The sequence below is a fragment of the Leuciscus leuciscus genome (assembly GCF_965113295.1).
Source record: "Leuciscus leuciscus genome assembly, chromosome: 14".
Taxonomy (NCBI): Eukaryota; Metazoa; Chordata; class Actinopteri; order Cypriniformes; family Leuciscidae; genus Leuciscus; species Leuciscus leuciscus.
In genome coordinates, this window is record NC_138738.1 from 25,032,321 (window position 1) to 25,058,572 (window position 26,252).

The following is a 26,252-nucleotide window of genomic DNA, read 5'->3' on the forward strand; positions in this document are numbered from 1 at the left end:
AGTAGGAGGGGCTGTCGGCTTATGGTTTCAGCCCGCCCATAGAGGGATCTCACTCACAGAATGTACACATAGTATCAGCCGTCTTTCTTTGGAAGCTATGCTAGCAGGCTCTTGTTCTGTGGAGAAAGCTGAGTAGTAGGAGAAAGCTGAGTAGTAGGGGTTACCATCCTCTTTTTCCCGGCCGTCGAGATCGTCCAAAATGTCCGGGATTCGGCTTTTGCTTTCTGCAGTCGCCATTCATTGTTTACATGCACACCTTTTTTCAATCTAACTGAATTCATTTCGATTTGTGAATCTGAATGTAGTGTTTACATGAACGCTAAAGTTACCGGTTGATGTGCGTTTTAACATTGCTAAGAAAATTCCCGCTCCTGTGAGAGATACGAAAGCGGTGCGTCTCAGTAATCACGCCACCGGCCTCTCATCGTTCTCTCGTCCTGCTCGCCACAGTAAACATAATGAATGGCGACTGTAGAACGCAATAGCTGAATCCCGGACATTTTGGGCGATCTCGAAATCCCGGGCAAACTCGTCACGGAGTCTCACTAGTAGCCTAACCTTGTTGTTTTCAACTGCGCTCTCTTACCGGTAGGCGTGGCTTGGGAGTGGCGTCCTAGGGCAGCGAAGCAAATGCATTATGGGAGTTGTTGTCTTTCATCCACATAAGCCAAAAATACATTTTCTGGCTTTTCTCAGTCTAGAAAGCTCCAAATTCAAAAATAATTTCACATTTCTTCTACATAAATGACCTACTTTAAATACACATTCATCTTTCCAGAGGTGAAGTATCCCTTTAATTTGAATATTTGTCACCGGAGTGAATGGGAACATGATTTATTGAAAATATTTAAAAATATATAAGTGGTTCTTAAGTCAATACTTTTAATGGCTTGTCAACTTTCCATTCCTCCGCTGCGTGTAAAAAGTGTAGATTAAGTCAGTATATTTGGTCCGTGCATTCGGTCCTAAAGTAAGTGACAACAGCCTAATATTCCTGCTGTTGTCTGTCTCAATGTTAATAAAAAAAAATACAGCTTTTACAAAGATGAACCTATGTTTAGTTTCTATTGTGAACAGTGTGTTATTTTACATTTTAGGCAGCTTGTAGGATAAGTGTGCCACGCAAAGTGTGAGTACCAAGCAGGTACTGCTGGTATATGCAAGATTTGCAGTTGGCATTAAAATACTAGACTTACCCGCAGAGGAACATGCAGCTGAACTTGAACTTTAGTCAAGAGTGTCAGAGGTTTTGGGTTCTAATCCGCATTCGTAGTTTTTTTTTTTTACCGATGATGCTCATCAGTGGTTGTATATCAAGCAGGGACACTTTGTGTGCATTATATTTTGTGATTTCACCAGAACGAATAGATATGAGGCGCCATCTAGGGCTTAAATCGAACTTCATTCACGCACACATAAAACACTTGCATACACATATACTAAGTAGTCACACATACATGTATACTGCTGAATGCTCCAACTATATGAAATGCACAACGTCACATCTAAAGTCGCTCACGCACACACACGCAAACTCTACACACGAGACGCGCGGAACTCTCCGCGCACATACTCATCTGAGACGCGAGCACACACACACACACACACAAACTCTCCGCGCACATACTCATCTGAGACGCGAGCACACACACACACAAACTCTCCGCGCACATACTCATCTGAGACGCGAGCACACACACACACAAACTCTCCGCGCACATACTCATCTGAGACGCGAGCACACACACAAACTTGCGCACATACTCATCTGAGACGCGAGCACGCACACACAAACTCTCCGCGCACATACTCATCTGAGACGCGAGCACACACACACACAAACTCGCGCACATACTCATCTGAGACGCGAGCACGCACACACAAACTCTCCGCGCACATACTCATCTGAGACGCGAGCACACACACACAAACTCGCGCACATACTCATCTGAGACGCGAGCACGCACACACAAACTCTCCGCGCACATTCTCATAGACGGCACCTCATAAATAGATCGATCTCCTCAACGTATTGAAGCGTGCGTCCGAGTGAAGAAAGTGCGGTGTGCGTGAGCCACAAGAGAAAACACTGTATCCGCGCCACTGATCGCAGCGGCAACGAGCACTTTGATGACTTGATTTAAAAAACACAGTTCAGCACTAGATCGTCTCTTATTTAACAAACGAACTAAATGAATGCTCTGCTGGTTAACTGGAGATGTTTTGTTATTGGATCATTCGTGCCACGAGATGTTTTATAGGGGGCGGTGAAAAAAGTCAGGCACCGAACGTTTCGTTCTTATTTGGTCTCGTTACTACCGTTTACGTCGGAACCGGTTCCGGTACCCAACCCTACTCCCCGGGCTCCGCAGCAAAAAATGGCTGCCAGCTGCTCCGGGTGTGTTCACTGTGTGTGTGCATTGGATGGGTGAAATGCAGAGCACAAATTCCGAGTATGGGACATCAACAAAATATAACTTCTATTCGCTAATCTCATTGCTGTTTCTCTGACAAGTTTAATAAAGACAGTATTATTTGACTATCAATGTGCCTTGAAAACTATTGTTGGATTTCTCTTGCAGAGATCTTTCAATCAGACAGATAATTGACACGTGCACTGTGGTTTCAAATTTCAAATGGATTGTCTGGGTCTGATGTTAATACCATGTGTAGCTTTTGAATGTTACTGAGATATAATTTTTCTGCCTTTTTCAGGTTTCTGCTGATGTTCTTAGAGTGCTGTCAGCTGCTAACTCTGAGGCTGTGGTGCTGTTTTGTTGTGGGGCTGTCAGGTTCCTGGACTCACTGCTCGCTTCCCCACAACAGCCTATCGAAGATGTTTTGGCAGAGGATGAAATTATCAGGTCAGAGATATAGACATAGACAGAGACTATATTCTTTTTTAGTATGGCTTTATATTAAATGTAGTACTGAGAATTTACTGGCTGGGGTGAATTAGCCTATAGGTTTGTTCTGATGGGGCTTATCAACTTTTAAAAGGGAAGAAGAAAACATATTATATATATGTACACATATATATACACACACACACACACACACACACACACACACACACACACACACACACACACACACACACACACACACACATATATATATATATATATATATATATATATATATATTATTTATTAGGGGTGTAACGGTCCACAAAATTCACGGTTCGGTTCGATACACTTGTGTCACGGTTCGGTACGTTTTACATAGGCTACAGCAAAAATAAATAAATGCCAGAGAAATTTCCTTGAATTCATTTTTTTATTTTTATTATTTTATTTAATGAAACAAACATCATAAAGTATGTTTGTTTTGTTTTGTTTTGTTTTTTTTGTTGCTTTTTTACTGAGCAATAATGGAGCTATACTTGACTCTTCTTATTAGCATATAAAACAAAACAGCTCCTTGGACAAAATGAAAAACAATATTGTAGTAGTAGGCTAGTTATAAACAGGTTTATTTTAGTTCAGATTAACATTTGAGGGCAGCAATTGTATTCATAATGTCAAAATAAAACAGACGTAATGTTACTTGAAAGCATTATAGTTCATTCATGGCACGATGTTTCTTCCTGGTTTCCACGTCAGCGCTGTTTGATCCGTTAATAACAGAGAAATGTGCATGTTTCTCACTAGATCTTGCAGCGATGTTTTTACTTCAGTGGCGAATTCAAAAAGCATTTGAAATTCAAATGCTTTCTTTACTGGTCTGGATCTCTTAGCGCTGTGTGGTGTTGCTTGATCAGGCCGCTTCACAGGTCAAAACTGATAAACGGTCCACACAAACACAATAAGAGTAGCTCAGTTTCGTTCCTTACATTGCATTTGCCAGATGATGTTGTGGTCGCGCCAGCCTCTATGAGCACGCTTGCCACCCGCGACGCGCCTTCATTTGAAATAACGAAATTTTGGTCGGCAGAAAAAATGGTCCAACGAACCGTTCGGTACGTAATGCGTACGGAAAACCGAACCGAAAGCCTCGTACCGAACGGTTCGATACGAATACGCGTATCGTTACACCCCTAAAATATATAAATATATAAATATTAGGGCTGGGAATCGATTAAAAAAAATTAACTAATTAATTGCACAATTTCTGTAATTAATTGCAATTAATTGCGCTTCCCCCAAGCTTGTAATCATCAATATTTAAACTTAGAATCACCTAATTAAACAACACAGGAAAAAAAGGGAACAGAAAATAGCCCTATATTAAAATATTAAACATCAATATATCAATATATTATTCTTTTTCAATAATCAATCAACATAATCAATTTAACAGATTATTATTATTATTATTATTTTATTAATTATTAAAACAAAATATAGTCCTACAAAGCTATTATTACCAGAGCATGTGATCAGAGCAGGTCATTTTACCATTTTTGCCCAGCATGGCTATACCAGCTCAGCAAACAGAAGTCAACAGAGAAATTTCACGTTACTTGAGTGGACTTTACTTTTCCAGTGCTTAGTACATGATTGAAGCCTTTGGGCCGTTAACGACAGAGCCGCCGACACACACACACACACACACACGCACACGCACACACGCACACACGGAACGGAGAGCTCGCCGCTGCTGGGCCATTAACGACAGAGCGAGCCGACACACACACGCACGCGCGCGCGGAGCACAGAGCGCGCCGACCGACCGACCGACACACACTCACGCGCGGAGCACAGAGCGCGACGCACATACCGAGCGGAAAAGACCCGCTCATGAAAGCTGCCCGAGAATGAAACCTGACCGCCGAACATGGAGGGGCGGGACGGCATATTTCGGCCTTTTTAATAGCAGACGCAACAGGAAATCATTAAAACGAGGCAAAAAAAAAAAGTGCTGCGTCAATTGCGTTATTTTTTTTTAACGCGTTAAACATTTCAAATTAATCGCAAAGATTAACGCGTTAATTCCCCCAGCCCTAATAAATATATATATATGTATGTGTGTATGTATGTATATATATATAAAAATATATATATCAAGCATGAAAAAGAGATAAATTAACTACACAGAACAGCCTAAGATTATGGTCATGTTCTTTTTCAAGAATATAAGCATGTCAACGATTTCTGGCAGCAGTTGAGACCTTTGGGGAGGGCTGCACGATATGAGGAAAAGCTGCGATGTGCGATAACATTGTTTAATATTGCGATGTCGATATGACTTGTGATATGTGAATGTTAGCTATACTGTTCCCATGTCTTAGTGCTTTAATAGGTTTTTTGCGTGATAGTTCAAATGTTTATTACCTGCCTGGTTCAGATTACACTATTTTAGCACGATCCGTTTCGTGGAGATTCGGACAACGGGCGGCGGGACGCAAGATTCGATCATTTCGTATAGTGGGCGATAACCTACGCGTCTGCGATGCTTCAGGACATCACGACAGAAAGACAAGCATGTTTAATTTTAACGGTCCTCCACGACGGGTTGAGTGCGAGCGAGAATGAGTGTGCGCGAGTGAGTGAGTGCGCGAGTGAGCGTGTGTGTGTGTGTGTGTGTGTGTGTGAGCGACAGTGAGTGTGTGTGTGTGCGCGGAGTGTGTGTGTGATTGGCCCGGCACACAAATGATTTAAAAGTGGCAGGGGCATCTTCAATACTAATTTCACCCTCACGCTCCATCACTGACATCACAACAACTCACGAGACCGTTTCACCTCGACAAGAAATCTCGTCGCGTTTTAATCTCGCGAGATCTCGTAACGAGATCTCGTCACACCCCTACTATTTATTTATTTTTGGTATTTCTTAAGAGGCATCATTTATTTTTAGACTTATTTGTTGGCCAGTTGTGGTCTGTGCAATAAATATTAAAAGTTCTAAACCATCTATTGTGTTTTGTTGTTCCACTATAGTAATGATAATATTTTAATATTTAAGTTAATAGGTGTCTCTCACATTGTCCCATAGCAACATTAAAATAGTGTAGATTAGTGTACAATGTTTTGTAATAATACAGGGCTCCAGACTAACTTTTTGCCTTGGTTGCACTGGTGCGCCTAACTTTTTTATTTAGGTGCACCAGCACAAAATTTGGGTGCACCGAAAATGTTTCTCGGCTCGCGTCACCTTTAACGCCACAATTTCAAGGTCACCTTTTTATCACGCTCTATATACATTAATATTATGTAAATGATTTTAAACAAGAATAAGGTGTAGGTAAATAAAAATCAAAAAAAAAAAAAAAAATTTTAAAATGCTTCACTGAGCTGCCAAACTAACTATTTTGAGTCTCTAGCTCAGGCGCGGTATAGCCTCTACCTCCGTCTCTGAGTCGGATGCCATCTCTGACGAAAGACCAGGGCTTGGCATCTTACCAGGGACTGGGGAGAATGGTGGCTGAAGTAGCTTCATGTCTGGGCTGTTGTCGGAGCATTGACCGGGGAGTAAAGGGTTTTAACGGTATTCCTACTCTTACCGATACTGCTTATCGATCCGGTACTTTAACTGTATTCTTATCGGTTCTTTTTGTTTTTATATATATATATATACATATATATATATATATATATATATATATATATATATATATATATATATATATATATATATATATACACATATACACACACACATATATATATATATATTAGTCTAAAAAGAAATCTAATAAAGTAATCAAATGTAAAATAACACTGCATAATTTTTCATAAATAGATTAATGCTTAATAAAGCTGAAGTTATTCTTTCAAGAGCTTTGTAGTGATTTTTCTCTTGTTGTTTGATTCGCAGCAATGGCGCAGTCGTCCGCATGTTTACTAGACTGCGGCCCCTTTAAGACCGAGTGCAGATCTGCTACTGATCTGATGCATCATATTCTCCCAACTATTTCCATAACTACGTCCATTTAAGACATAAACTGTTTTTAGTGAATCTCCAAGCCGGTCATTTTGACATACTTTTGTGTACATTTGATCGTTTAGACACGCACATTAAACCCAAAGTAGGCTATAATTTGCTTGTCTCGGTTTCGGTTTCGGAGCGCGTGCCGCCTTGCGAACAACATATCTTGCGCAGATTTTGTGCTTTTTATAGCTCTTTTAATTATTTAACGCGTCTCGCAAGTTAGCAACAGTAGCTAGACTGCATTTTACAACAATCACCGATCGTGCTGATTCTGTCGTTAGGTTTGAGTTTTAGGGAGAAATGACAGTGTAATGCTGCGAAGGGAAGAAGTTGCACTAGATAGAATGCGGCTATAGTTTTTAATGGTTTTACCTCAATATATAATTTTTTATAATCTTTGGAAGCCGAATTCAAAATCAGACTAATATCACAGACCTTAAGTGTAACCATGCTACGTTTGAATGTTTAATTCTGTCCTCCGTCATCACTCATTAAGCGTGAGAGAAGAGTGTGAGTTCCCATGAGTGTGTGAGTTCCGTCAAAGGAGAACAAACACTTAGTTCGTGGAGAGGCAGCGCATGCGAGGACGTTAGGTGCACCGGTGCGACCTAGGAAAAATTTTAGTTGCACCCTTACAAAATTTGGTCGCATGTGCGACCAAATTGGTCGCACTCTAGAGCCCTGTAATATGTTATATTTAGTGTCCATTTCATTCATTTAACATTTCACATTGGAGGTATCCAAGACATTTCTTATTTAAACTTTTTTTTTTTTTTTTTTTTTTTTTTTTTTAGTAACGCAATAGTTACTTTTCCTGGTAATTAGTTACTTTTGTAATGATGTAATTCAGTTACTAACGCAGTTACTTTTTTTGAGAAGTAACTAGTAACTATAACTAATTACTTTTTTAAAGTAACTTACCCAACACTGCCGATAACCGATATTAATATTGCTGTTATGGCCGATACCGATATTTACCGATGTCGATATCTCTGTATAGAAAACACATTTTTATGATAATCAAATAAAGAGTTTTTTTTTTACTTTAGAAATGACTGATATTGGGCACCTTTACCTGTGTGCAAAATATGTCATCAGATTTTCAGAAGGAAAACATTTATATTTATATACAAATACACATTTTTATAAAGGATACAAGTGTGTCCTGAATTCACACAATGAATAAGGATGAAAAGGCAATGAGTATAGACAATGGGACGACGACACATGCATTATATTGCATTGCATATAATGTGTGCTGGTCAACTTGAAAACCCCTTGAAAACAGTAAAAAAAAAAAAAAACATACGAACATTGTGTACAATTAAGATAGGCTACTTAATTTTTTATTCCAATATCCAAATATGATACTAAATACCACAGGGAAAAGGGCATCTATTTGTGACGTGCTGTCTTTGCGTTTGAACATTGCACATTTTAAACAGGATACGCATTAGCTGAATAAATGTTAGCCAATACAAACGTATTTATAGAAAACAGTTGACAATGAATAGACAGGAGTCCAATAATAGCATAATGAATCACTTATTCTAAAAAATAATATCAAGTAGTAGGCCCTAAGTTAGATGAATCCGACATATGATGAGGGCTGTTAACAGTAGGCCTAAAACGTCCGTCATTTAACGAATTTTAAAAACACGGATGGATAATATAAAATGCTTTCTGACATTTTGACAGAAAAAAAACAAGCAAGAACAAAATTTAAACTTAGCCTGTGTATTTTCATTTTACAATTATCTTCTCTCTCTCTCTCTCTCTCTGTCTGCGCGTCCGTGTTTGTGAGAGAGAGCTCGCGCAAAACTGATACAACGGTACTTTTTAATCTATAAGTAACGAACGCGCTAGTTTTCATACAAAATAAATATGTAACATAATTAGGTACTTTAGTTATTAACACAATAACGTAACACATGAAGGCTACGTTTCTCACACTGATAATGAATAAATAAACACCAGTTTCTCCAGACTCGCGCTTATCAGTAATCCACAAATCACACGTGCTGTCACTTTTGAGAAAAAACTAATTCGAACGGGTATCAAATATCAAGCAATGTATTCTAATATATTTGAATATCTACGAGGCAAAAAAACGATCAGTCAATATAAGTCGCACTGGACTGTCGCATTTATTTAGAAATGTATTTCACACACAAAAAAAAATCAATGTTACGGACGGGAGCGCTCTGAAAGCGGAACTAAAAGACTGCTTTAAAACTTTCACAGAGACCTCAAACAGAAAGCACAAAGCCTGTCTTTAAATGTAATTTCGTTTTTTATTAATTGTATCTTAATTTTGATAAATGTTTCATCAACCAATTGCCTGGATTTAATAAATAAGTAAATATAGTAGAAAATATTTAATCAAGACACGGAGGGTCCGGCGCGTGAACTGGAGCTTGTTTCATAAATGAACGAAACTCAGCGTATAAGGTAGCCTACTTGCCTCACAGACCTGAGACATAGAAAGTTTAAAATGTGTACTTTTAAACAGAACAATTCAAAACGAAAGAAAACAGACTGTTCTCTGCTTATGTCATCCATATGAAATGTGCATTTCTCTCAGGCGCGTTCACTACTGCAAAGATCGCGAGTCAGCATCGTCAACTTCATCTTCAACTTCACACGGCCTGTTCACATCGGCCATATTTTGACATCGGAATGATACCGATCTGTAAAAAAAATGACCATATCGGCCGATATTATATCGGCGGCCGATATATCGTGCACCACTAATAAAAAAAATTAAAAAACATATATAAAAATATTTTAAAAAAAATCGTGATACGAACCGAATCGTGGGTCAGAAATCGTGATACGAACCGAATCGTGCGCCATATATATATATATATATATATATTATTAGGGCTGTCAATCGATTAAGCGTCTGGCGCGAGTGATTTCAATGTTAAGTCAATGCAAAGGCACGTTTATGCGCGTCTGGAGGTCCTGCGGCGCGAATGAGGCGTTTAGCGCGGCGCGGTGGACGCAAATTCGCCTCATTCGCGCGTCCAGTTCGCTTCAAACTTTAGCTTTTTACGCGCGTCAATTTCGCTCTGGACGCGCGAATGGATTCAAAATGTTCAAGCGTCCAACTAGACGCGGTAGACGCGAATTTGACACGCTATTCGCGTTTGGTGTGAACGCACAGTAATAACAGGGAAACTTCCTACTGAACACAGACTGTTTCTGCTGCTCCCTGATGAAAGATACCTGTTGATACCTGTTCAGAAAAAACCCCAAGAAAACAGGACTCTGATGGTAACTTGTTTAACAAGCTATTTTTATATGGTAATGCCCTGGCAGTGGCAAATAGCTTTGGTTTAATATTTGATTTGATTACATTAATGTTTAAGTTGAGCTTTACAAGAAATATTTTATTGCTACTGTGTAAAGGGAATACTGCTGGTGAAAAGCACATTAGGCTATTTGTTTAAAGTTTTTGCAAACCACATGTTATTGCACTTTTGTGTATATAGCACAGAGTTTCCGCTAGAAAAAAATGATGCCGGTCAAAGTGACCGGCAGAGATTTCGTTTTCCGGACATTTTGATGATATGCCGGTCAAATATTGCCTCTTAATTAGTCAAGTTGAGGAAAACTGGAGGCAGGCTATGTAACTTAAAAAAATGACATAATCAGGCCGTATAGAATGCAACATGTTTATTAGCCTAACTTTCAAATAGACGAAAAAAAAAAACATGAACGTCCGATTGGCGTCAATCAACGCCAATTGTTTTTACTATGGTTTCACATTCATAGTTTAACAAACCAATCCCCCTTCCCCACATAAAATATCTGAATATCTCGCGGTGTAAATAGCCGCATTTCCATTACAGATTTGCGCAAATGTTTTGCGCTATTATCTAAATATCGATAAAAAACTATTGCGAAATGACGGCGTTTCCATTAACCGATGTTATATGCGACTAAACGTCCTTTTTTCTCTCACGATAAGTCATTTAAAAAATCACGGCAACGGACGTTGGTTTATATAATATCACTGCCACCGCATTAGACATTATTATTATTATTAAAGGAAGGAGACGTGGCGTGTTATCCAAGCATTAATGGCAGGGAAAGACCCTTATACTGCGAACGACACATAAGGAGCTTCTGGGTGTTTCGCCCTCATTTCTGCTCCGAGGTTTTGATTGTGGCATTTATTTGAGATTTAGAATCCAGTATTCCTATAGGCTAATTATTGTTTCTTTTATGAATTTAATAAAGAACTCTGTCTCGTATTCTGTCCAAACGATCCATGTAGGCTACTTTTGTCCATTCGTTTTTCCTTTTTTAACCCGTAATTGAAAAACGAAAAATGAACGGTTGTTGTCTTTTTAAAACGCAAAGTTGAACACCAAAATTTTAATTTGAACTGGCTACACAAACTGCTGCGCAAAAAAGTAAATATCGGCGAATTTTCTGATTTTTGTTTGACTTTTTGCCCCTTTATTAAACATTTAACATATTCACAAATTAATATGGAAAACATGTCGATTTTACTGGTTTTCAAAGGCCAAATTAGAACCTGGAATTGATGTTTTTCCCGCAGTGCTGAATGAGAAGAGCCATTAATATTATGAATAAACTATTGTTTTCTAAGTGTCGGCTAAAATCACATCTCCATCTCCGCTGTTAAACAGATGCGCTGTTAGAGAGAAATGCACCTTTCATACAGATTAGGTACATAATCAGAAGGTATTAGCTTTCGATTCGAATTTGTTCGTTTTAAAGTGGACATTTCAAGCTTTAGCCTACATAGGCTATATTTTGTTTCAATTCTCACGCTCCAGTTTATGGAGATCATGAAAGTGCGTCTGATTGTTTTATTTTATTTTACAAAAGCACAACGTTTTCTTGTTATTGTGAGTTTACACAAATAAAAGTAGTTGAGAATAATGTATTATTATTTTCTGTATGACCAGAAATGATAGAGTATTTTAAGTTGTTTCCACTGTTAATAGGAAAATGCAAGTGGTCACACTCAGCTTTGTTCCTTTTTTGCATAAAAGCGTCTTCTAAATATAGCTTATTAAATGTTATAATATAATAAAATAATATAAAATGATTATTATTTGCGTAGCTATACATGGACCTCAAACACACCGCGTCTTCTAAGTCAGGTGACTGCAAATGCGCAAAAACTGTTTCCATTGCAGTTTTGCGAAATATTCCTTTTTCGAATTGCCTGAAAAACCACCTCATGCGAGCATAAAAACGTTCTGGCGATAAACGGGAGTTTTTGCGAAATTAACGTGTTTCCATTGTGCGTATTTTTAATTCGCAATTTCAATTTGAAGGGTAGCCTAATGGAAACGCGGCTAGTGTCTCTCCGCAACTTGCCATGCGCATAAGCCGCGTAACCTTGTTCTCCGCAAGGCGACTTCGCTGCTTCGTTTTGATCCGATTCTGCTTTTTCTCCGGTGGTGGTGGAGCTGTCTGGACATCTGAGGCTTCAGGCGTTCCTGATTCACCATCGTCCGTCGCGTCTGGCCTCTGAAAAAAGCTTTTACGGCTAGTCTGCCTGGGCCTGGCCATATTTGAAACGTCTCACTCATTCGTTCGTTGTTTAGGTCTATATTACAGCCGTTTTAGGCGTGCGCTTTATTTGAAATGCAGCATGCGATGTTGTTTAATAACTTTCAAACGGTAGAGCCTGTTCCTTTATAACATAGCCAAAGGTCGGTGTATTTTTGTTTTATACATTTTAGGCTTATTCTCAAATTCAGATTGTGTTAGGGGGGCGGGATTATTAGGTCATTTTAATCGGACAATTTGACCGGAGAGATTTAATTTTGTCGGACATTTCATTTTTTTTTCGGCCAATGTCCGGCAATTACCGGACAACGGAAACCCTGATATAGCAGTACATTAAGATCAAACGTGTGCAATACACGACTTTAGAATTCATTATTAAATTTTGCGCGTAATAATGCGATTAATCGCAAGAAAATCATGCGATTAATCGCGATAAAAAATGTTAATCGTTGCCCAGCACTATATATATATACAGTGAGGAAAATAAGTATTTGAACACCCTGCTATTTTGCAAGTTCTCCCACTTCGAAATCATGGAGGGGTCTGAAATTGTCATCGTAGGTGCATGTCCACTGTGAGAGACACAATCTAAAAAAAAAAATCCAGAAAAAATCCAGAAATCACAATGTATGATGATACAGCTGCAAATAAGTATTTGAACACCTGAGAAAATCAATGTTAATATTTGGTACAGTAGCCTTTGTTTGCAATTACAGAGGTCAAACGTGTCCTGTAGTTTTTCACCAGGTTTGCACACACTGCAGGAGGGATTTTGGCCCACTCCTCCACACAGATCTTCTCTAGATCAGTCAGGTTTATGGGCTGTCGCTGAGAAACACGGAGTTTGAGCTCCCTCCAAAGATTCTCTATTGGGTTTAGGTCTGGAGACTGGCTAGGCCAAGCCAGAATCTTGATATGCTTCTTACAGAGCCACTCCTTGGTTATCCTGGCTGTGTGCTTCGGGTCATTGTCATGTTGGAAGACCCAGCCTCGACCCATCTTCAATGCTCTAACTGAGGGAAGGAGGTTGTTCCCCAAAATCTCGCAATATATGGCCCCGGTCATCCTCTCCTTAATACAGTGCAGTCGCCCTGTCCCATGTGCAGAAAAACACCCCCAAAGCATGATGCTACCACCCCCATGCTTCACAGTAGGGATGGTACTCATCATTATTCTTCCTCCAAACACGTTTAGTGGAATTATGACCAAAAAGTTATATTTTGGTCTCATCTGACCACATGACTTTCTCCCATGACTCCTCTGGATCATCCAAATGGTCACTGGCAAACTTAAGACGGGCCTTGACATGTGCTGGTTTAAGCAGGGGAACCTTCCGTGCCATGCATGATTTCAAACCATGACGTCTTAGTGTATTACCAACAGTAACCTTGGAAACGGTGGTCCCAGCTCTTTTCAGGTCATTGACCAGCTCCTCCCGTGTAGTTCTGGGCTGATTTCTCACCTTTCTTAGGATCATTGAGACCCCACGAGGTGAGATTTTTGCATGGAGCCCCAGTCTGAGGGAAATTGATGGTCATGTTTAGCTTCTTCCATTTTCTAATGATTGCTCCAACAGTGGACCTTTTTTCACCAAGCTGCTTGGCAATTTCCCCGTAGCCCTTTCCAGCCTTGTGGAGGTGTACAATTTTGTCTCTAGTGTCTTTGGACAGCTCTTTGGTCTTGGCCATGTTAGTAGTTGGATTCTTACTGATTGTATGGGGTGGACAGGTGTCTTTATGCAGCTAACGACCTCAAACAGGTGCCTCTAATTTAGGATAATAAATGGAGTGGAGGTGGACATTTTAAAGGCAGACTAACAGGTCTTTGAGGGTCAGAATTCTAGCTGATAGACAGGTGTTCAAATACTTATTTGCAGCTGTATCATACAAATAAATAGTTAAAAAATCATATATTGTGATTTCTGGATTTTTTTTTTTTTAGATTATGTCTCTCACAGTGGACATGCACCTACGATGACAATTTCAGACCCCTCCATGATTTCCAAGTGGGAGAACTTGCAAAATAGCAGGGTGTTCAAATACTTATTTTCCTCACTGTATCTAGTAGTAAAGCTAATGCAAGGGCTAGAAATCAATTAATCTTTTGCTGATACTTCCTTGTCATCATGGAGAGCGCAGTTCGTGGTTGCATAGCAACGACAGACGCCACGGAAGAACAAGCGCTTGTGGAAAGGAGACAGCGGCGCGGCCGCGCTTTCCACTTGTTTTTACACATCTAGAGCGACGTTGATTGAGCATATGACTGAGCGTTTCTCCTTGTTTTCTATTGTTATGCGCAGCATATTTCCCACGTGCACAAACACGGCCACAGCTAATGAATTGTTCGGTTAGCGTAGTTTAAATATGGACCGCTGGCTGAAGCGAAAGACAAGTTCGGATGATGCAGATCACGATCCAAAGAAAAAAGTGTCCGACAACGAAAGGCCGACAAGCAGCCAAACTGAAGACCTTCCCTTGAGCAGTTTGACTTCAACAGAGCCATCATCAAATGGAAAGAGATGAAGAGGAGACGGATGAGAAACTTAGAATAAGTCACATGAAAAAAGTAACAAATGGAAAAAAGTGACTGAAACTGAATGAAACGCATGAAAGACTCTGAAACTGAGAGACATAAATACATATAGTTTAAACTGAGTTCTTAATATCAATTTGAAGGAGAGCATGGCGTATTGTATGACGTTTTAAAAAAAAGCAAAGAATTGAACTGAACTGAAACACATGAACGACACTGAAATAGAGACATTAATATATAGCCTAGGCCTAGTTTAAACGGGTCTTAATGTTAATTTGAAGAAGAGCATGGTGTATTTTGTATAAAGATTTAAAAAAAAAATTTATTAACTGTTTTGAGAACTGTAAATGCACAATTCATGCATACAAATCTGTAGATATTAATAAATGAAGATGATTAAATTAGACCGATGCATCAAAAGTTATTCTCTCCCCCCATAATCTTTAGATCCCCCCCCCCCCCCCCCCCCATGTGACCCATGTAAGGGGGAATTCCCCCCCAGTTTGAAAAACGAAATTCAGGCCCTGATAAGTTATACTCTGTGACCAGTGTGTGTCTATGCATGTGCTTACGTATACATACTGTATGGACATGTGTACACAAGAATGTGTTTATGTAAGGATGAGTATGTTAGGGTTGTACCGATGGACGATATCACCATGGGAGAGCCACCATCGTGATGCCATGCCCCCCACCCTGTCAGACCAGCCCAGTCTCACGGCAGTCCGTGAAATGGTCACGTAATTTAATCTAATGATTCGTGTACACCAGTGGTTGGGAACCTATGGCTCATGAGCCACACCTGGCTCTTTGGCAAAAATCATGTGGTTCGCAAGGTCTCTCACCCTTTACCAACAAATGATCGATAAAAAAAATGAAGACACATCAACAGAGATCGGCTCTCTGCAGAAAAAGCAGCCAGTTGCAATTCCCTTGTTGTACAGCCTACCGAAGTTTATGAAAAGTTTATGATAATAATAATATTCAAGTTGTAACGGCAAAAGTGCGTGTTCAGTGCTATTCGCGAGTGTCATGAGTCACCACAGCAATCAACTAACCACTTAAGTTTCTGTGGTAACCTACAGCTCCTGCACTGGGATTCAAGCAGCTGCAGTTTGTCTAAGGAAATGGTGAAAACCATTTTTGAACAGCAGCGAAAATGTAAAAGTAAAATGTAAAAATGTATCCTTTTATTGAAACGGGTGCTTTGCTGTGCAAAGAGACATTTCGAAACATTTCACCCGCTGGTACTTTCATTTTTGCCACTGAGACCCTTTATGTCCTATAAATGTGTCGTATTTTTGATAATCTGCGCAGTTTTCAGTTGACGATTCTGTTAAAGTTATTAATAACAAAACATGAATGATTGAGAAAGAAAAGAGCAGGATGTGCTTTATATTGAAAATAAATATTAAAAGCGCGATAAGTCGCAAAAGAGAACTGAATTCTACTGACAGGATGCTGCGCGCCTAAACGGCCAAAATAAAACACAGAAATATATCAAAATGCCAAGTCGAATATTCCCGTAAACACAGTAGATGTACTGTGCATTTTCTCTCTCTCTCTCTCTCTCACAGTGAAAGCCCTGCACAATTAATTCCATATTGCAACTTATTTATTGTTTGCTGAATATGTTTGTTTTTAGTTGTCTATGGACCTAATCATTTTATTGAAAAAAAGAATTGAAAAATATAATATTGTAAATTAACCCCTCCTCCTCTACGACGATATCATCGTCCATCCCTAGAGTATGTACATATGTATTGTAAGTATGTTTTTCTTTCTTTATTAGTTTAGAAAAAGGGAAAAAAAACAAAGGGAAAATATAGCTGCAAGCAGCAATTACCGGGGCCAAGCAGAAGAAGACAAGACATGCCAACATGGCTGAAAGTGTCAGACCAACTGCAACAATGAGCAATTAAAGACATTTAAAGAGGATTTAGGCGAAATGGCTGAAAAATCATTTAAAGGTGCTCTAAGTGATGCCGGGAGTGTTGACATTCAAATTGTTGTCAAACAAAACGGAGGCTAGCTAGACCCTCCCTCCTCCTCCTCCCTCCTCCCCTCCCTTCCGGCATAAAGGAAAGTCAAAGTAGTCACTAAAAACAAAGTTAAGTTTTACTGATACTTCATTCAATGTGTAATGTCACCAAGTTAGATAAATGCTTTTATATATTGCAGAACAGAAAAAGAGAAACATTGTCTTAAAATCGTTTCGCCACCTGAGGTTATAATCATCATCATGATCATCATCATCATCATCATCACTTTATTTATAAAGCGCTTTCACATCAGCAGCAGCTGAACAAAGTGCTGTACATAAGGGCAACAAAAAAAACTATAACTATAGCTCCCATACATATAGCTATAACTATAACTATAGCTCCCATACAAGGACGCAATAATAGCAAGATAACGTTAGCTTCGCGTTTCCCAGTGAGCATAAACAACGGCGGCGTCGTAAACAAATTTAGTCAAAGTTGTCAATAGCCTATAAATGAACATTCAAATCCATAAACAGTGGGTGGAAACAATAATTCACACAAATTGTCGCCCTACTGTGAATTTGCTTGACCATTTACAATAGAGATTGATCGCTAGCTGAAACATATATGTTGTATTCACCAAAGCTAACGCTGACTGCATAGTTCTAGCTAATTACATCCTTGTGGTGGTTTGGCGAACATGAACGTCAATTTAGAAAGAAAAATGGATTTACCTGTTCTGCAAAAACAGAGCAACTGAATGTCGGATTGGAAGCCCTTCTGCCGGCGGAGTTCTCGCCACCTTTCTAGGGTTTTTCCGATGTAAATTCGGGACTTCGCGCGTTCCTTATCCTTGTCCCTCTTCTTTACAATTTGTTCATCGGAACGTCGTCTCTTTAGTCGTGTGTCGGCCATAATTCAAACTTCCCTCTTCATGCTTCCCTCTCTATGGCTCTGCTCCACACCCCCTTCATGTCCACGCGCACTAACCCCCAAACCACACCCCTCAAATACTTCTTGTCGGTGATTGGCTGGAGCACTGTTTGTTGTGTTTCGTGGTGCGGGTGAGCCCAGTTTGTTTTTGTTGCCGTTTGTGGAGCCTGTGGTGTCTAGAGAGATCGCGTTTTTTTACAGTGTGTTCGGGGGACAGCCAGCTAGCGGATAGTGAGGAGATGTTTGCTGTATGTGACAAAAAATGTTTCGGCCTAAAAAACGTGTGACATCACTTAGAGCACCTTTAAACAGTAATTTAAAATATGATTGAATGGATTATTACTTTTGACCAATAAGTGGCGCAATTACAAAATTGATGTGATGTGGTCAGAGTAAGGTGACAATAACACATACAAAGTTTGGTGTCAATATGTCAAGGCATTGCAGAGATAAAGCCGGAATTGTCATTTTGGCATCATGCCTCAAATTTGCTGCTGCGGTATACGAAAACGGTTGCGTCTATCGACACGAAATCCATAACTTCTAGTCGGCACTGTCTGGAGATGATACGATTCAATTTTGGTGAAAATTGGACAAACGGTCTAGGAGAAGTTTGAAAAAGTAGGTATGGAAGGAAAAGCAAGATGGCAGACAGGACGTTCGGCCAAATAAGGTAAATTGGGTATCTATGTTCTCAGCGTGACCCAAGGAATCTATTAAGACCAGTGGCAATTTCAATAGGCAGATTTATTCAAAAGTTATTAGCCTTTTTGGAAATTTTGTTATAACTTTTGACCACTAGGTGGTCAGACATTTGCCAAAAAAAAACTTCGGTGCTTGGCCCCTAATAAGGACGCGAACGGATACAATAGGTGCCTCCGCACCTTCGGTGCTTGGCCCCTAAAACAATTCATGTAATGCAGGCAACTGCACACGGAAATGAATTGGTTATACTCTAAAGTTTAAACCATCAAGAGTGTAAAATTCTCTCTCTCAACTTAATGGCAGACAATTGCAAGTGTGCAGTTTCAAGAGTTTTTGAGCATGTTAAGGGCCCCAAAAGCCACTTGAACAAAAATAAGAATAAACCTTAGAAAAACAATAACTAATAACTAATAATCCTTAGGAGAACAATAGGACTTTCGCCCTTTCAGGACTTGGGCCCTAAATATGGGTTCACTTGCAACAGCGGCATGGTTTTTGCACTTACTTTGCAATTATTTTGAAGCTAATACTAAGAGATTACTGCATTAGCTCACTACTTGATGTCCAATGCTATTTTCTTATATATTTCTATATATATTCTTTATATAGACTTATATAAATTATGTATAAGCTTCCTTGTTAAATTTCTTTCTCTTTTTCACAGATGGAGTACTGTTGTTAAGGCAGAGCACCAGCTTGTTGTTTTGTTCAGCACAGAACAGGTTCTCTCTGAAGTCTTTTTGAATCATTGTTGATCTTTTGTTCTATCAATGCATGATGAGGGGAACCTGGAAATCAACTCAAAGGTTTTGTTCATTTCAGAGAGGAGAGCACTGGCTGTATGCTCAAAGATTTAACCCCAACACCCTTGTGAAACACAGAATTGAGACTGAACCTGGTCTCTCTGCACCTATCAGTTTCTCTGCCACATGCAGGGGTCATAACATACACCTGTTGTACTTGTGTAAGTCTCTTAATTTATTCTATCATCTTTACAGAGAGACAATTTTGTACTACTGGCAACACAATTACTCTGCATTATTTCAGATTTGAATGGCAGCTTGTATGAGAGCGTGTTGCCACTCAGAAGTTCAGCAACAAGAGCTGAATGTGTCCAGGCTCTACCTCGCTCCCTGCGTCTCAATTTGCCTCAGGGGGAGGAAAAACTGATATCTGGTGCTGCTGTTGTGCTTGATGAGGCTCATGTAGCTGTGGTTGGATTCCCCCACCCCTCTGCTGGAACTTGCAAAGGTGACGCTCCATCCTTAATCCTGATATTCCATCTTTTTCACTAGGGGTGGTGTAATATTATTGTTGATATATATCTTGATTGTGCAAGCTGATTATTGACCATGCACTTTGAAAAAAATATCATACTTTGAGAGTCTGCATCACTGCGTGATGTGGCCTAGTAGGGCTGGGCGATATATCGATATAAAAAATATCTATATATTTTTGAAATGCGATATGGAATTAGACCATATCGCATATATCGATATAGTTCAAATTTGCGCTGTGATCCTTGCTCCCCGCGCCCCCGCTCCTCCTTTTCCACTCTGCGTGTGTGTTTAGAGCATTTTATGTTCTGAGAGGCGAATCATGACTACTTCAGAAAACCCAGCACAATAGGAACTACTAGGCAGTGACATAAGTGTACGCTGAAATAAAGTCTTTCACCTCAGAAAAACAGACTTTCTTGTCCTGTAAGCCGTTATACTGTGCTCGTAGCGCACACTCTTCAATTGCACGCACAAATGCGGCGGCGCGCGCTGTGTATCGCCTCACTGTATAGAGTGCAAAATAAACTACGAGCATGCAACGCCGTTACGTTGTAAATTACACGAAATAAAAGTAATGCAGGTATGATTTTCATTCTATTCACCAGGAGCAGTTTCCATGTTTCATTAACAGTTATTGTTAATATTGTGTATTCACCATGGTAACTGTCGTTTCCATAACCCCAAAATGCCATTTTTTTTTCTTTGTGTCATTTTTAAATGGCTCATACCAACATTGTATTAACAAAAACTAGTTTGGGACTGCTGTTTAATAGCTCTAGCATAGGCCTAATGTTTATTTATCAGTACTAGTCTTTACTATTAGTCATATTCTTACAATTTATGTTAAGTAAAGGGGAAAAGTACTTGTGTGTGTGTTAACAAATTTTGTGTAAACATGTTATTTGTGTATATATATACAGTGAGGAAAATAAGTATTTGAACACCCTGCTATTTTGCAAGTTCTCCCACTTAGAAATCATGGAGGGGTCTGAAATTGTCATCGTAGGTGCATGTCCACTGTGACAGACATAATCTAAAAAAAAAAAAATCCAGAAATCACAATGTATGATTTTTTAACTATTTATTTGTATGATACAGCTGCAAATAAGTATTTGAACACCTGAGAAAATCAATGTTAATATTTGGTACAGTAGCCTTTGTTTGCAATTACAGAGGTCAAACGTTTCCTGTAGTTTTTCACCAGGTTTGCACACACTGCAGGAGGGATTTTGGCCCACTCCTCCACACAGATCTTCTCTAGATCAGTCAGGTTTATGGGCTGTCGCTGAGAAACACGGAGTTTGAGCTCCCTCCAAAGATTCTCTATTGGGTTTAGGTCTGGAGACTGGCTAGGCCATGCCAGAACCTTGATATGCTTCTTACAGAGCCACTCCTTGGTTATCCTGGCTGTGTGCTTCGGGTCATTGTCATGTTGGAAGACCCAGCCTCTACCCATCTTCAATGCTCTAACTGAGGGAAGGAGGTTGTTCCCCAAAATCTCGCAATACATGGCCCCGGTCATCCTCTCCTTAATACAGTGCAGTCGCCCTGTCCCATGTGCAGAAAAACACCCCCAAAGCATGATGCTACCACCCCCATGCTTCACAGTAGGGATGGTGTTCTTGGGATGGTACTCATCATTCTTCCTCCAAACACGTTTAGTGGAATTATGACCAAAAAGTTCTATTTTGGTCTCATCTGACCACATGACTTTCTCCCATGATTCCTCTGGATCATCCAAATGGTCACTGGCAAACTTAAGACGGGCCTTGACATGTGCTGGTTTAAGCAGGGGAACCTTCCGTGCCATGCATGATTTCAAACCATGACGTCTTAGTGTATTACCAACAGTAACCTTGGAAACGGTGGTCCCAGCTCTTTTCAGGTCATTGACCAGCTCCTCCCGTGTAGTTCTGGGCTGATTTCTCACCTTTCTTAGGATCATTGAGACCCCACGAGGTGAGATCTTGCATGGAGCCCCAGTCCGAGGGAGATTGACAGTCATGTTTAGCTTCTTCCATTTTCTAATGATTGCTCCAACAGTGGACCTTTTTTCACCAAGCTGCTTGGCAATTTCCCCATAGCCCTTTCCAGCCTTGTGGAGGTGTACAATTTTGTCTCTAGTGTCTTTGGACAGCTCTTTGGTCTTGGCCATGTTAGTAGTTGGATTCTTACTGATTGTATGGGGTGGACAGGTGTCTTTATGCAGCTAACGACCTTAAACAGGTGCCTCTAATTTAGGATAATAAATGGAGTGGAGGTGGACATTTTAAAGGCAGACTAAGGCTATGTTCACACTTAGCGTCTTTTTTGACAAGAAAAAGTTGACAACGGCGTTTTTTTAGCAAAAAAAAAAACGCTGGCAGCGTTCGGTTACAAATAGCAGCCGAGCGCGTCTTTTGTTGCTATAACAACAGCTGCAACAGTAGCCTAGTGCTGTGTGATGCAAAAAATGTCGAGAAAGAGAAAGTTGGCTCTTGCGTTGGCTTTTGAAGTTCCCGGGGAGGAGAATGTCGGTTCACAAAGACGTTTGTGGGTGCACGACAGACAGTTGTTCTTGTTGTTATGGAAACGACAGGTCTCGCTACTCGCTTGTCATTGGTCAGCTGTCAAAAAGGCGCTTGACGTAGGGCGTTCTTTTCAGAAAAGTTGAACTTTTTTCAACTTAAAAAGACGCTCTGAGCTGCAGAAAAAGACGCCGGCGGTGGCGTCTAAAAAAGCGCTCAGGACTTTTTTGAAAAAACGGTTTACTCCATAGGGTTATAATGTAGAACAGACGCTGGCAGTTTGAAAAAAGACGCTAAGTGTGAACATAGCCTAACAGGTCTTTGAGGGTCAGAATTCTAGCTGATAGACAGGTGTTCAAATACTTATTTGCAGCTGTATCATACAAATAAATAGTTAAAAAATCATATATTGTGATTTCTGGATTTTTTTTTTTTAGATTATGTCTCTCACAGTGGACATGCACCTACGATGACAATTTCAGACCCCTCCATGATTTCCAAGTGGGAGAACTTGCAAAATAGCAGGGTGTTCAAGTACTTATTTTCCTCACTATATGTATATGTATATTTATATATATGTATATGTATATGTATATTTATATATATGTATATGTATATATGTATGTGGTATATATATATATATATATATATATATATATATATATATATATATATATATATAAACAAACTTTGATAATCATAATTAATAAATCACAATTACAATTCGAAGGTCCAATGATCTTTGTCATAATTGTGCAGCCCTAAGGTGAAGAAACCTGTTTATTATTTATTCATTTGATTTTGCCACTGTTCACTGAAATAGACTGTTTCAATAAAACTACGTGACATGTCATATTTGGCTTTGACTTTGACTGAACATTTGCTCTCACTTTGCGGAAAAAATATCGGGATATATATCGTATGTCGATATTCAGCCTAAATATATCGGGAAATGACTTTTGGTCCATATCGCCCAGCCCTATGGCCTAGTATGTTAAACTAGGGTGCATGTGGATTGTTGAGTTTATGAAACTTACTCACCAGTTGGATAGTAACTTTTTATTTATTTATATGATTTCTTACAATGCAATTTTGAGAGAATGTGATACGTCTTAATGCGATGCAAAAGCGTGGCACTGTTTTTTTTTGTGAGCAATATTGATAATTATCAAGATAAATGGCAAATCTTATTTCTTTCAAGTTTAAAGGTGAAAGTTGTAGAAACCAGATTAATTGTGGTTTTAAACTGTTCTTTATTGTCGGAACATGACAAACACTTAACCAAACAGGTGAACATTTCACAAATCTGAGATTAGATTAGAGATGATTACAACCAAATAATCATGAGTAAACTTCATTTAACTTCAGTAAAATGCTTTTCATTCTTTTTTTTCCCTTAATATTAATAGAATATCTTAATAGAAAAATGAATATTTTGAAAAAAGGAAAATATACATGACACAGTTACAAAAGTTATTCAATCAAGAACAGCGAGTACATTTTCGGTCTTTTGTTCTTTGATTAAGGTATTAGGAATATTCCTGCTGTAACTTTAAGAGCTGCACGGATCCAATATATAGTTATGCGTTTTATTTGTCAACTGTTTACGTTCATTTAAGACATAACCGACTGTGTTTGAGGATATTTTGACATTTGTGTGTCACCGTTCAAGTGCAAGAAGATGCTTATTTAGTGGTCGCGTGATCAAAACGCTCAGTGAGAACTCATTTGCTATCGTAAGATCGCACTGTGCTGCCGTTTGAGCCAGGCTGATAAATGGTATGTGTAACGCGGATCAAACAAGTAAAGCCGTTTCGTTCCATGTTTGGCGTGCAAACAAAATATTGAACATTTATTAAACTTGTTTTAATTTTAATTTTGAGAAATGAATTTCAATAAATTGTTCATCACCTAGCCCTATACTCCTTGCAGTTTTCCTCCATAAAAGCAGTTCTGATTTGAGTTTTTGTATTGTATTTACTTGTAGTTTTTCCATTTAATTGAGTTAGTACAATATGGCCCCATCAGACCAGGACCTTCGGCATGCACTGGGATGGTTTGCAGCCGAGTGTGAAGCGGCTGGGATGAGAATAAGCACCTCCAAATCAGAGGCCATGGTTCTCAGTCGGAAAAGGGTGGTTTGCCCGCTTCAGGTTGGTGGAGAGTTCCTGCCTCAAGTGGAGGAGTTCAAGTATCTTGGGGTCTTATTCACGAGTGAGGGAAGGATGGAACGGGAGATTGACAGACAGATCGGTGCAGCTTCTGCAGTAATGCGCTCAATTTACCGGTCAATCTATGTTCCCACTCACCTATGGTCATGAGCTGTGGGTCATGACCAAAAGGACAAGATCCCGGATACAGGCGACCGAAATGAGCTTTCTCCGCAGGGTGGCTGGGCGATCCCTTAGAGATAGGGTGAGAAGCTCGGTCACTCGGGAGGAGCTCAGAGTAGAGCCTCTGCTCCTCCACATCAAGAGGGGCCAGCAGAGGTGGCTCGGGCATCTTTTCCGGATGCCTCCTGGAAGCCTTCCCGGGAAGGTGTTCCGGACATGTCCCACCGGGAGGAGACCCCGGGGAAGACCTAGGACACGCTGGATGGACTGTCTCCTGGCTGGCCTGGGAACGCCTCTGTGTCCCCCCGGAAGAGCTGGAGGAAGTGTCTAGGGAGAGGGAAGTCTGGGCATCCCTGCTTAGACTGCTGCTCCCACGACCCGGCCCCAGATAAGCGGAAGAAGATGGATGGATGGACAATATAAGACTTTTATAAACACAATATCTTCTACTTACCGTTATCAATAAAATCCCAGAAATTGTCAATCAAATTCTAGAGCTGTTATAAAGCCAAACACACTTTACTTTAATTTCCTATTATCAATGTAAATCTGCTTTGGAACAATCTACATTGTTAAAAGCGCTATATAAAATTAAGATGACACCCATACTCTTCACATTCTTATCAATGAAATTTTGTGTTTTTTTTTATTTATTTTTTTTATTCCTCTATCACTTGATATCTGATTGGTGCAATGATCATTGGAATGTTGTCATTCGTAGATTACCTTTGCATCTGGAACACTCATTTCCAAACTCTTCAGGCTAGTAAAGAAATGTCAGGAAGGATCTGTAGTCAGGTGTGATTTTATTTATTTATTTATTTGTTTATTATTATTATTTATTATTCGCAAAGTTAATACATGTTTAATACTGTAGTGAAACATTTTCTCCTGAATACAGTTGTGGTGTTATTCTGGGAAGCTGTACGTCCCTCATGGGAAGATGCTGTCAGTAATTCCTTTTGAGTGCCAGAAGTCATCTCTCGCGGCTACCATGGGAAAACTGAAGCAGAGTCGGAGTGGTAAAGACTTTTGTTGAAATATGAAACGTCTGCCATATTCTTTTCTAGAGTAACGAATATGAAATGTGGCAAAACATGTCAAGACGTTTTCTCTCTTCATCAGAATCCAAGTCATGCAGCCTTTTGTCTTCCTGGACTGCCCAGCCTCATGGTGACATCACACAGACACCAGGAATCAAGAGCAGGATGTCAACAAGACATGTAAGAGACACTCAACTAAACCAATTTTCCTACAGATTTCTGTTTTTGCAGTGGGGCAGTACATGCAGAGTATTAGGTGGAAGGGCTCTTCTCTTGCTTTGAATTTTGTGAATTTTGTAGACTTAAGGGATGTTGAATACGGTCATGCAGAATAAGGCATTAATATGTGGTTTATAAGTATTAATAAACAGCCAATATCCTAGTAATTAATAGTGAGAATTAACCGTGTATTTTTCTTGTCGCTAACCTTCGGATAGCTCCTGGACCATTTTGGGGGATTTCCGGCTGGATTTGCCTACCCAAATTGAAAAGCCATTTTCAA

At 39.6% G+C, this 26,252-nt stretch overlaps 1 protein-coding gene across 2 annotated transcripts in view; it reads left to right on the forward strand.

Annotated features, from left to right (window-relative positions):
* The window catches only part of nol11 (nucleolar protein 11), an 81,178-nt gene that overhangs the window by 15,332 nt on the left and 39,594 nt on the right, over positions 1 to 26,252 (forward strand). For both annotated transcript variants that reach the window (XM_082136822.1, XM_082136823.1), the window contains exons 4-10: positions 2,716 to 2,864; positions 19,252 to 19,309; positions 19,410 to 19,551; positions 19,635 to 19,838; positions 25,429 to 25,505; positions 25,609 to 25,729; positions 25,833 to 25,930. In XM_082136822.1, coding sequence (XP_081992948.1) covers positions 2,716 to 2,864; positions 19,252 to 19,309; positions 19,410 to 19,551; positions 19,635 to 19,838; positions 25,429 to 25,505; positions 25,609 to 25,729; positions 25,833 to 25,930 — 849 coding nt within the window. The remainder of the gene's footprint in view (positions 1 to 2,715; positions 2,865 to 19,251; positions 19,310 to 19,409; positions 19,552 to 19,634; positions 19,839 to 25,428; positions 25,506 to 25,608; positions 25,730 to 25,832; positions 25,931 to 26,252) is intronic.